Source organism: Nanorana parkeri, unplaced genomic scaffold, assembly GCF_000935625.1.
Source record: "Nanorana parkeri isolate BGI_ZX_2015 unplaced genomic scaffold, ASM93562v1 scaffold2341, whole genome shotgun sequence".
Lineage (NCBI taxonomy): Eukaryota > Metazoa > Chordata > Amphibia > Anura > Dicroglossidae > Nanorana > Nanorana parkeri.
The window spans coordinates 100019-112235 of NW_017308609.1; the positions used below are offsets into that span (position 1 = coordinate 100019).

At 50.6% G+C, this 12217-nt stretch overlaps 1 protein-coding gene across 1 annotated transcript; it reads left to right on the forward strand.

Moving 5' to 3' along the window:
• Nucleotides 1–3075: 3075 nt before the first annotated feature.
• On the forward strand, nt 3076–9910 carry LOC108801455 (zinc finger protein 260-like). Its single transcript, XM_018573343.1, has 3 exons — nt 3076–3182; nt 3414–4168; nt 8695–9910. Exons 1-3 carry the CDS (start codon nt 3087–3089, stop codon nt 9887–9889), a joined length of 2046 nt encoding a protein of 681 aa, XP_018428845.1. The 5' UTR covers nt 3076–3086; the 3' UTR covers nt 9890–9910.
• The last annotated feature ends 2307 nt before the right edge of the window (nt 9911–12217 follow it).

Below are 12217 nucleotides of genomic sequence, written 5' to 3' on the forward strand. Positions count from 1 at the left end.
GAGAGGTGAGCGGTGCCGGGGATTCTGGGACATGATCCAGGAACAGACAAGGGGCGTGTCTGGGTGGTGACGGGAGAGGTGAGCGGTGCCGGGGATTCTGGGACATGATCCAGGAACAGACAAGGGGCGTGTCTGGGTGGTGACGGGAGAGGTGAGCGGTGCCGGGGATTCTGGGACATGATCCAGGAACAGACAAGGGGCGTGTCTGGGTGGTGACGGGAGAGGTGAGCGGTGCCGGGGATTCTGGGACATGATCCAGGAACAGACAAGGGGCGTGTCTGGGTGGTGACGGGAGAGGTGAGCGGTGCCGGGGATTCTGGGACATGATCCAGGAACAGACAAGGGGCGTGTCTGGGTGGTGACGGGAGAGGTGAGCGGTGCCGGGGATTCTGGGACATGATCCAGGAACAGACAAGGGGCGTGTCTGGGTGGTGACGGGAGAGGTGAGCGGTGCCGGGGATTCTGGGACATGATCCAGGAACAGACAAGGGGCGTGTCTGGGTGGTGACGGGAGAGGTGAGCGGTGCCGGGGATTCTGGGACATGATCCAGGAACAGACAAGGGGTGTGTCTGGGTGGTGACGGGAGAGGTGAGCGGTGCCGGGGATTCTGGGACATGATCCAGGAACAGACAAGGGGCGTGTCTGGGTGGTGACGGGAGAGGTGAGCGGTGCCGGGGATTCTGGGACATGATCCAGGAACAGACAAGGGGCGTGTCTGGGTGGTGACGGGAGAGGTGAGCGGTGCCGGGGATTCTGGGACATGATCCAGGAACAGACAAGGGGCGTGTCTGGGTGGTGACGGGAGAGGTGAGCGGTGCCGGGGATTCTGGGACATGATCCAGGAACAGACAAGGGGCGTGTCTGGGTGGTGACGGGAGAGGTGAGCGGTGCCGGGGATTCTGGGACATGATCCAGGAACAGACAAGGGGCGTGTCTGGGTGGTGACGGGAGAGGTGAGCGGTGCCGGGGATTCTGGGACATGATCCAGGAACAGACAAGGGGCGTGTCTGGGTGGTGACGGGAGAGGTGGGCGGTGCCGGGGATTCTGGGACATGATCCAGGAACAGACAAGGGGCGTGTCTGGGTGGTGACGGGAGAGGTGAGCGGTGCCGGGGATTCTGGGACATGATCCAGGAACAGACAAGGGGCGTGTCTGGGTGGTGACGGGAGAGGTGAGCGGTGCCGGGGATTCTGGGACATGATCCAGGAACAGACAAGGGGCGTGTCTGGGTGGTGACGGGAGAGGTGAGCGGTGCCGGGGATTCTGGGACATGATCCAGGAACAGACAAGGGGCGTGTCTGGGTGGTGACGGTATCATTGTGTGTGTCAGGTTCCTATAAGGTGTCAGGATGTCTCTGTCTATCTCTCCATGGAGGAGTGGGAGTATCTAGAAGGACACCGGGATCTCTACAAGGACGTGGTGATGGAGAATGCCCCGCCCCTCACATCACCGGGTAAGAGGAGAGAGCAGTACGGAGGCTCCGCCTACATCCCCCATCATCTGATACACACATAGAAACAATGTATTCAGTCAGTGTGTGTGTGTTTCCTACAGATGGATCCAGTAAGAGGAACCCACCAGAGAGATGTCCCCGCCCCCTGTATTCCCGGGACTCCACCCAGGAAGATCTCACCCTCCCCCACCATGAGAGATGTCCCCGCCCCCTGTATTCCCGGGACTCCACCCAGGAAGATCTCACCCTCCCCCACCATGAGAGATGTCCCCGCCCCCTGTATTCCCGGGACCCCACCCAGGAAGATCTCACCCTCCCCCACCATGAGAGATGTCCCCACCCCCTGTATTCCCGGGACTCCACCCAGGAAGATCTCACCCTCCCCCACCATGAGAGATGTCCCCGCCCTCTGTATTCCCGGGACTCCACCCAGGAAGATCTCACCGTCCCCCTCCATGATCAGGTGGGTGGAGTTGGGGGGCGGGAACATAAAGTGATGGAACGCTCTGACATGTGGAGATGACGTGTGGACTCTACAAGATGAGATCTTCTATGTGATGTCACATCATAAATACTTCTATGTCACAGATGAGACTTTCTGCCGTTCTGTTGGTTTAGGGTGAAGATCTGATGAAGATGAAAGTTGAGGGTGAAGTAGAAGAGACGTATGTGAGGGATGATCAGCGATATACGGAGGAGGCCGGGATGATGAGGACGTCCATAGAGGAGGACACGCCTACAGAGATCAGCACAGGTGGGTCATATTATATTCATCTGGTCCTGCACACAGATTGGTCCAGATTGGGGCGGAGCTAAGGGATATCAGCCAATAATGGGTTGGTTATGGTCACCTCCCTGTACTGATACCCGTCCTGGGGTTCAGCTGGCTGTATGAGGTTGGGTATCACTCCTAGTTCCTGTAGCTCAGATATGAGAACACAGATTGATCCTTTCTTCGGTTGGTTCCTCTTCCAGAAAATTGACTGCAAGCTCCCTCCAGTGCTGCTCATCACCAGAAGCCTCGGCCTATGGTCACTTGTTCTGTGGTGAAGGGTCTACAAGTCTGAACTTTAAACCTCTTGTTTATCAGAGATCACATGACCCAGTGCCTAGGCTTGTGGTTGGGTGGAGAGCATGCTCCTCCCAGTCCCCATTGGCTCCGCCTCTTCTGACAAGGCTGTGTCAATGTAGAAGTGATCTGGGAGGAGGCTCTTTGACGGAAGAGGGGAGGAGTCCCGGCTGGTTGGGACCTCCTCATAGAACATCCGCTCCCTCAGACCTCCTGATCCAGATGGAATGTTGAGTGAAGAGGGGAGGAGTCTTGGCTGGTCGGGACCTCCTCATAGAACATCTGCTCCCTCAGACCTCCTGATCCAGATGGAATGTTGATTGAAGAGGGGAGGAGTCCCGGCTGATTGGGACCTCCTCATAGAACATCCGCTCCCTCAGACCTCCTGATCCAGATGGAATGTTGAGTGAAGTCATCTAACCCTCTCATATCTCTCCATCATGTGTTTCTATGTTTCCAGGACACGCCATGGAGGAACCCTCAAAGGATCCTCTGACTTTATCTCCAGGTTGTAAGATGGAAGATGAGGACATCACAGCAGATTGTGCGGGAGAAGAGACAATGAGCTCAGCTATGGATGGTGGACGTCACAGTGTGGAGAGACCATGGGATCCCTCTGACTCTGAGCGACCTCGTCCTGTGAGGGAAGGTGCCGGAATTCAGGAGACATTGTCCATTCCTGAATGTGGGGAAAGTCTTTCTGTACATCGGAGAACGCACACAGGGGAGAAGGTTTATTCCTGTTCAGAGTGCGGAAAAAGTTTTTCACAGAAGTACAATCTTTCTGTACATCAGAGAACGCACACAGGGGAGAAGATTTATTCCTGTTCAGAGTGCGGAAAATGTTTTTCACAGAAGTACAATCTTTCTGTACATCGGAGAACGCACACAGGGGAGAAGCTTTATTCCTGTTCAGAGTGTGGAAAAAGCTTTTCACAGAAGCACAGTCTTTCTACACATGAGAGATCGCACACAGGGGAGAAGCTTTATTCCTGTTCAGAGTGCGGGAAATGTTTTTCACAGAAGCACAGTCTTGCTACACATGAGAGATCGCACACAGGGGAGAAGCTTTATTCCTGTTCAGAGTGCGGGAAAAGTTTTTCACAGAAGCACAGTCTTTCTATTCATCAGAGATCTCACACAGGGGAGAGACCTTATGCTTGTGATGAGTGTGGGAACAGTTATGTACAGAAGGCCCATCTTACCATACATCAGAAATCACACACAGGAGAGAAGCCCTATTCCTGCCTGGAGTGTGGGAAAAGTTATCCACGGAAATCATACCTTCTTATACATCAAAGATGGCACACAGGGGAGAAGCCGTATTCCTGCGAAGAGTGCGGGAAATTATTTTCACACAAGTCCAGCCTTAACAAACATCAGAGATGTCACACGGGTGAGAAGTTTTATTCCTGTCCTGAGTGTGGGAGGAGTTTCTCGCAGAGCTCCAACCTTTACAGACATCTGAAGTCTCACACGGGTGAAAAGTTGTATCCCTGCGTGGAGTGCGGAAAAAGTTTTTCACAGAAGACCAATCTTGCTGTGCATCAGAGAGTACACACAGGCGAGAAGCCTTATTTCTGTCCTAGGTGTGGGAAAAGCTTTGCAGATAAGTCCTGTTTTTTAAGGCACGAGAGAAGGCACATGGACAAGCCTTATTCGTGCCCTGAGTGTGGAAAAGGTTTCTCAGATAAGATCAGTCTTTTCAGACATGAGATATTACACACGGGTGAGAAGTCATAGTCTTGCCCCAAGTGCAGAAAATGTTTTACACAGAAACCAGAACTTGTTGCACATCCCAGATCCCACAATGGAGACAATCCATATTCCTCCCCTGAGTGCGGGAAATTCTTATTGAAATTCTTCTTCACATACATCAGCCTTCTCACACGGGTGAGAAGCCTTATCCCTGTTCTGTGTGCTGCAATTTTTTTATATACGGAAGTCCCATCTTAATGTAGAGAAGACACGTGTGGGAAAACGCGTTTCTCCCACCCAGAGTGTGGGAAACGTCCACGGAAATCTGAACTTGTCCAACATCAAAAAATTCACTCGATAGAAGCCGTACTTTTGCCCCGAGTGCGGAAAATGTTTCATCGACTCCATGGTGTTTCAGCACTTTCGGTGGCCTGCATTTTGATCAGGACGGACAACGGTCACCTTCTAGTTGAAAAAACTATTTTAGAGTGTTTATTTGACAGGAAAAGACAGATCTATAGTGTTCTGACTCCATACAAAACATTACCCGGCCGCATTTTGATCGGGAGAGACACCAAGTAGCTCTCAATAAAAAATATTTACATTGACTTTTGTTATTTCATTAATAAAGGCTGAAAATTATTTTCGGGACTCCATACACGGCATGTAAGCCCTTTTATCAGGTCTCAGTGTAGTGGGATAGAACCGGTCGCTCCCATTCCGCTGCCACCTGGTTAAAGGGCTTACATGGAAGCCGGGTTCTAATGAGGAACTCGCAGTCTGAGGACACTATCTCACAGAGACCAGAAGTCATTGTGATTGCCGGAGCGGTGGAATTGGCTACAAACTATGGACCACAGAGCATGGCCAACACTATACGTGACCGGCTGAAGGAACACGATGTGTGGCACCTTGACCGATCCCAATCACCAGAGTATGCCGAGAACATGACCACAGCCATGGCTCTGCTGCTTACAAACGATGTGTGGCACCTTTGCAGAGCACCGGAATAGGGCAGTGGAGGCATGGTCATGGTGGACGGCCATCAGCGGTGGCAGGAGAAGGTTATGGTGTCAGGTCAACTGTGGTCAAGAAACCGGTTATGGTGGTAGGAAATGATGGGAAGATAGGAGATGGCAATGGTGGTAGGCCATCAGCGGTGGCAGGAGAAGGTTATGCTGTCAGGACAGCTGTGGTCAAGAAGCCGGTTACGGTGGTAGGAGCTGATGGGAAGATAGGAGATGGCAAGCCATCAGTGGTGCCAGGAGTAAGCCGTGAGTTATAATAATATTTCTGGGACCAGATTCTAAGAAACAATTGATTTGAAGGCCACCACTTCATGGGTTGGGTTCTCTTTGCCGATCCTGGACTGGTTCGTTTTGATAGAAGTGAGTCAGTCGACTGTGTCGGGTACCTGGTGGGTTGGTCTCTATGCCAGTATACTACCCAATGCCCTTTCTGACCGCACACTGGCCACCGGACGGACCAGCAGCTCAGTTGCATACCGGACAGCCCATGACCAGTGGTCCAGCCTGGAAGCTCAAAAGTCCAGGAAGTCCTTCATTGAGAGGTCATCCAAATGCACCCTGAGCACCGGGTTAATCTGAGACCATGGGATAGGCACGTGCCTATGACTGCTGCCAGCGGGCAAGTTGTGTTCTAAAGGGGAAGTGGGCAGGGGGGAGTCTTCTCTGGCCTTTGATGCCTACAGGTATTATTGAAGTGGTGCCCTCAACAGGCTTTGTGGTGTACAGCCATGGAATAGGATGGCTGCTCCCGAACCCTTATGGAAGATGTCTCTGCCCCGGACAACATTCTGCCGTGCTTATGGTGTGCCTCTCCCTCACTTTCTCCTTCTTCTTTGTTAGGCACCCACGTATGTTCTGCCACCTCATCATCCTCACCTTCCTCATCATCATGCCTGTTGTCCCCCCTCTCTATGTTCCCATCGTCGGTGTCAGTGATGGTCAAGTCTTTCCTCATCTCACCATTGGTGGTCAGAGGTTCTACTGACCTAATCGCACGTTCCTGCGTTACGGTCTCTCGGAGATTCAATTTCACTATCAGAATGGAGATCACTCGACTCCAAAAGTCCGCTATGAAGGAAGTTCCTGCTGATGGAACCCAAAGGGTGTTCCAGAAGTCAGAACCGCGCCGTACGGTGTCCTGGAACCTGCGAGAAGAAGACACACGGGGACAGGAGACAAAATCCCGGGACTGTCCTACAGCATCTAGAACACCTGGTACAAAGGACAAGGCCGCTTCACACTTCCAGATGTCTCCAGGGGCTGAATTTCCTCTGAGCTCCACAAGGTGGTGACCTCACCTAGACCCAGGCAGGAAGTCTCTATGGAAAGCAGACAGGAAGTGATGTCAGATATAAATAGGAAGTTCTGGGTGAGAGGTGACTCGGGAGGAAGTAGAGAGACGTTGTTGGAACTGGTATCCGAGTGTTCATCAAAATGCTTCCACTGAGGCGGAAATCAAAAAGAAGATTCTGGAAGTCTCCAGAAAGATCATAGAGCTGCTGACGGGAGAGGTGAGCGGCGCCGGGAATTCTGGGACATGGTCCAGGAACAGACAAGGGGCGTGTCTGGGTGGTGACGGGAGAGGTGAGCGGTGCCGGGGATTCTGGGACATGATCCAGGAACAGACAAGGGGCGTGTCTGGGTGGTGACGGTATCATTGTGTGTGTCAGGTTCCTATAAGGTGTCAGGATGTCTCTGTCTATCTCTCCATGGAGGAGTGGGAGTATCTAGAAGGACACCGGGATCTCTACAAGGACGTGGTGATGGAGAATGCCCCGCCCCTCACATCACCGGGTAAGAGGAGAGAGCAGTACGGAGGCTCCGCCTACATCCCCCATCATCTGATACACACATAGAAACAATGTATTCAGTCAGTGTGTGTGTTTCCTACAGATGGATCCAGTAAGAGGAACCCACCAGAGAGATGTCCCCGCCCCCTGTATTCCCGGGACTCCACCCAGGAAGATCTCACCATCCCCCACCATGAGAGATGTCCCCGCCCCCTGTATTCCCGGGACCCCACCCAGGAAGATCTCACCATCCTCCACCATGAGAGATGTCCCCGCCCTCTGTATTCCCGGGACTCCACCCAGGAAGATCTCACCATCCTCCACCATGAGAGATGTCCCCGCCCCCTGTATTCCCGGGACTCCACCCAGGAAGATCTCACCATCCCCCACCATGAGAGATGTCCCCGCCCTCTGTATTCCCGGGACTCCACCCAGGAAGATCTCACCATCCCCCACCATGAGAGATATCCCCGCCCTCTGTATTCCCGGGACTCCACCCAGGAAGATCTCACCGTCCCTCACCATGATCAGGTAGATGATGGACAGTTATTGGTAGTTATAGGTTATACAGAAACTTGTGGGTTCCAATGAATGTTTTATTTTCTTATTTTATCTTCAGAGTGGAATCCTCGGGGAGAATATTATTAAAGAAGAGTTTAAAAAGGAGGATGAGGAGTACGGGGTGATGAAGGAACCTTCTGAAGGACACATGGAGAGTGGAAGCCTCATGAAGATTAATATTGTAAATGAAAAACACAAAGATGAGGAGTACGGGGTGATGGAGGAGCTTTCAGGAGGACACACGGGTATGATGGACCAACCAGAGAGATGTCCTCGCCCTCTGTATTCCCGGGATCCCACCCACGAAGATCTCACCATCCCCCGCCAGGATCAGGTGGGTGGAGTTGAGGGGCGGGAACATAAAGTGATGGAACGCTCTGACATGTGGAGATGACGTGTGGACTCTACAAGATGAGATCTTCTATGTGATGTCACATCATAAATACTTCTATGTCACAGATGAGACTTTCTGCCGTTCTGTTGGTTTAGGGTGAAGATCTGATGAAGATGAAAGTTGAGGGTGAAGTAGAAGAGACGTATGTGAGGGATGATCAGCGATATACGGAGGAGGCCGGGATGATGAGGACGTCCATAGAGGAGGACTCGCCTACAGAGACCAGCACAGGTGGGTCATAATATATTCATCTGTTCCTGCACACTGATTGGTCCAGAGTAGGGCGGAGCCGAGTGATATCATCCTTGGGTTGAGTTGGCAGTATTGGGTTTTCACTCCTAGTTCCAGAAGCCTCGGTCTATGGTCACTTGTTCTGTGGTGATGGGCCTGAAATTTGAACCACTTGTTTCTCAGAGATCACCTCCTGATCCAGATGGAATGTTGAGTGAAGTCATCTAACCCTCTCATATCTCTCCATCATGTGTCTCTATGTTTCCAGGACACGCCATGGAGGAACCCTCAAAGGATCGTCTGACTTTATCTCCAGGTTGTAAGATGGAAGATGAGGACATCACAGCACATTGTGCGGGAGAAGAGACAATGAGCTCAGCTATGGATGGTGGACGTCACAGTGTGGAGAGACCATGGAATCCCTCTGACTCTGAGCGACCTCGTCCTGTGGGGGATGGTGCCGGAATTCAGGGGGAGAAGAAGTTTTCCTGTCCTGAGTGCGGGGAAAGTTTTCTTTATAAATCTGATTTGGTTAGACATGAAAGGTGTCACACGGGGGAAAAGCCGGTTTCCTGTTCTGAGTGTGGAAAAAGTTTTCTTCATAAATCAGAACTGGTCAGACATCAAAGATCTCACACAGGTGAGAAGCCATTTTCCTGTTCTGAGTGTGGGAAAAGTTTTACACAGAAGACCCATCTTCTCAGACATCAGAGGTTGCACACAGGCGAGAAGCCATTTTCCTGCTCTGAGTGTGGAAAAAGTTTTCTTCGTAAATCAAAAATGGACATACATTACAGATCCCATACAGGGGAAAAGCCGTATTCCTGCCCTGAGTGTGGGAAAAGTTTTTCAGATAAGGACAAGCTTTCCAGACATCAGAGACTGCACACGGGCGCAAAACCATATTCCTGCCCTGAGTGCGGGAAAAGTTATAAACAGAAATCAGACCTTGTTGTACATCAAATATCTCACACTGGGGAGAGCCCATATTCCTGCCCAGAGTGTGGGAAATGTTTTTCACAGAAGTCCAATCTTTCCGTACATCAGAGATTGCACACGGGGGAAAAGCCGTATTCCTGCCCTGAGTGTGGGAAGTGTTATCCACGGAAATCAGACCTTGTTATACATCAAAGATCTCACACAGGGGAGAAGCCGTATTCCTGCCCTGAGTGTGGGAAGTGTTTTTCACAAAAGTCCCTTCTTTCCAGACATCAGAAGGTGCACACAGGCGAAAAGTTGTATGCCTGCCCCGAGTGTGGGAAAAGTTATACACAGAAAATAGAACTTGTTACACATCAAAGAGCTCACACAGGAGAGAAGCCTTATTCCTGCCCTGAGTGCGGAAAAAGCTTTTCACAGAAGACGAATCTTTCCACACATCAGAAACTGCACAGGGATGAGAAGCCGTATGTATGCTCTGAGTGCGGGAATCGTTATATACAGAGATCAGAGCTCCTTAAACATCAAAGATCTCACACAGGGGAGAAGCCGTACACCTGCCCTGAGTGTGGGAAGTGTTTTACACGTAAGGGAAATCTTACTGAACATCTGAATTGCCATACACAGGAAAAACCTTATTCCTGCCCTGAGTGCGGGAAATGCTATCCACGGAAATCAGGACTTACGAAACATAAAAAGACTCATAGAGGGGAGAAGCTGTAGTCATGCCCTGAGTGTGGGAAATGTTTTTCACATGTCTTATGAGAACTCACACTGCCCTCCAGGTGTGTTAGCATCCCAAGTGTGGGAAATGTCTTCAGAGATCTGACACTGGGAGGAAGCACACCTCAGCCACTTTGCAGATGAAATGTTATTAGAAGAAGTTGCTGTTCTCTCTCTGGAATGTCTTGTGCACTCTGCTCATATTTTCCAGAGATAGTCCGGGTCCTGGTCAGGCTGAGGCTCCATAATAACAGAAATCAACTCTTCATGAGTTAACACGTGAGGTGCCTGAGGAGGTCCACTATGGTGTCCGTCCATGGTCCAGAGCTTGGCCTACCACTATGATGAAGCCTTCAGAGCTTGACTGGTTTAAGGATCTCCGCGTGTTACTTCCTCTCCTCCATGATCTTCATTTTTACTTTGTAACTTTTCTAAATAAATGCGGATTCCAAAGTGGAAAATATCCAAACATCTGTACAAATGACCAAATATTCTATCCTAATGCGTGATCGATACGTGTGCGCTCAAACCCTCAATGGGGACCAATCTCTTCGTTCCGAGAGAGAGCCACAATCAGTGTGGAAACATCCAAAATTCTTATTTAGGCCTGTGATACGTTGCGCCTGTATTCGTCCTCCCCACACCAATAATTTGTTGTGTGACAAACGCGCCACGATCGCTTAGCGTGGCTCTGAGTCATTGTGACAAGTAATAGGCCAAGGTAAGTTGGCCGTGTTTGTGGGAGGAGTTGCGGCGGCTCTCCTCCCCTTAAGAAGGGGGACGGTGAGCTCCTAGGCACGTCACGGCGAGGTCGCGTCTGACCCTCCCGCCCGCCCTTCCCCCCCAGGTTCTATCATTTCACTAGAGCGTGCCCCCTTATTTGGCACGCTGACCACAAAATCATGGCACACGCCAGTAGGGGGGTCATGAAGACGTCGGAGGCCTGAGTAACTCCGACCGCAAACGTAACACAAAACAAATACAGCAACCTAGTTGCAATTAGACACGCGCACTGCCAAAAAATTCGTTTCGTTTTAAATTCGGATTTGTGTTTTTTCGGGATTCGGGTGTGAAAGTCGATTCGAATTCGGATTGGGACGAAATGCGGTAGCGGTATTCCGAACTTTCGTTTTCGGGATTCGGGTGTGAAAGTCGATTCGGATTCGGAATTCGGATTGGGACGAAATGCGGTAGCGGTAGTTCCAACGTTCGTTTCGTTTTCGGGATTCGGGTGTGAAAGTCGATTCTGAATTCGGATTGGGACGAAATGCGGTAGCGGTATTCCGAACGTTCGTTTTGTTTTCGGGATTCGGGTGTGAAAGTCGATTCGGATTCGGAATTCGGACGAAATGCGGTAGCGGTATTCCGAACGGTCGTTTCGTTTTCGGGATTCGGGTGTGAAAGTCGATTCGGATTCGGAATTCGGATTGGGACGAAATGCGGTAGCGGTATTCCGAACGTTCGTTTCGTCTTCGGGATTTGGGTGTGAAAGCCGATTCGGATTCGGATTGGGACAAAATGCGGTAGCGGTAGTACGAACGTTCGTTTCGTTTTCGTTTCTTATTCGTTTCGTTCGTTCGTTTGCAGCAAAAGTGACATTTGAGGGGGGGGGGGGAGGGAATATTTTTCTCCTTCTCTGACGTCACTTTGCTCCAACGAGAACGAGACGAATAAGGACCGAAAACGAAACGAACGTTCGGACGAACTACCGCTACCGAATTTCGGAAACGGAAATTGGGATTCGTTGGCATTCGTTACGTCTGTCATTGGGAATTCGGATACGTCCGAAGGTCCGAAATGAATTTCGATTCGGGACGAAACGCGTCGCACGCGTCTAAAGTACAATGTATTTTTTTTTTTTTTAAAGCACACATTAATAATATAAAAAAGGGCAAACGTGACCACAACCGATCGAAACATTTTAGGGAAAAGCATAACTGCAATCCGAAAGGAATACAATTCATGGGCCTTGATGGAATGTTCAAGCACTGGAGAGGAAATCATACGAAGAGAGATATCTCCAGGAATGAAACTAAGTGGCTCTACCTGTTGGAGACGATGACGCCGAAAGGTCTGAATGCCGAATTAGGACCGAAACTGCTTCTTATCAAACGATTAGGGGAGAATAGCAGATTACATTATGTGTATCACATCGGGTCTGATCACGGAGAAGTAAGCCCCCCATTCACACCTAGGCGTATTGTAATATGCGCGTCTGTCGCGCGACCGTCACGCGGTTTTTTTACCGCGATTCGCCCTTTTTTTCATTTTTTGCACCCGTGTTATATTCCACATTTTAGGCCGGAAAATGACTTAAAACCCCCCCCC

What these genes read in the sequence shown, in the direction of transcription:
- LOC108801455 (XM_018573343.1), top strand. Translation starts at nt 3,087, where the DNA reads ATGAGCTCAGCTATGGATGGTGGACGTCACAGTGTGGAGAGACCATGG. An exon ending in CTGTGAGGGAAGGTGCCGGA is followed by an intron (nt 3,183 to 3,413) that starts ATTCAGGAGACA and finishes CGGAGAACGCAC; the next exon opens with ACAGGGGAGAAGCTTTATTC. An exon ending in TTAAGGCACGAGAGAAGGCA is followed by an intron (nt 4,169 to 8,694) that starts CATGGACAAGCC and finishes TGGTGCCGGAAT; the next exon opens with TCAGGGGGAGAAGAAGTTTT.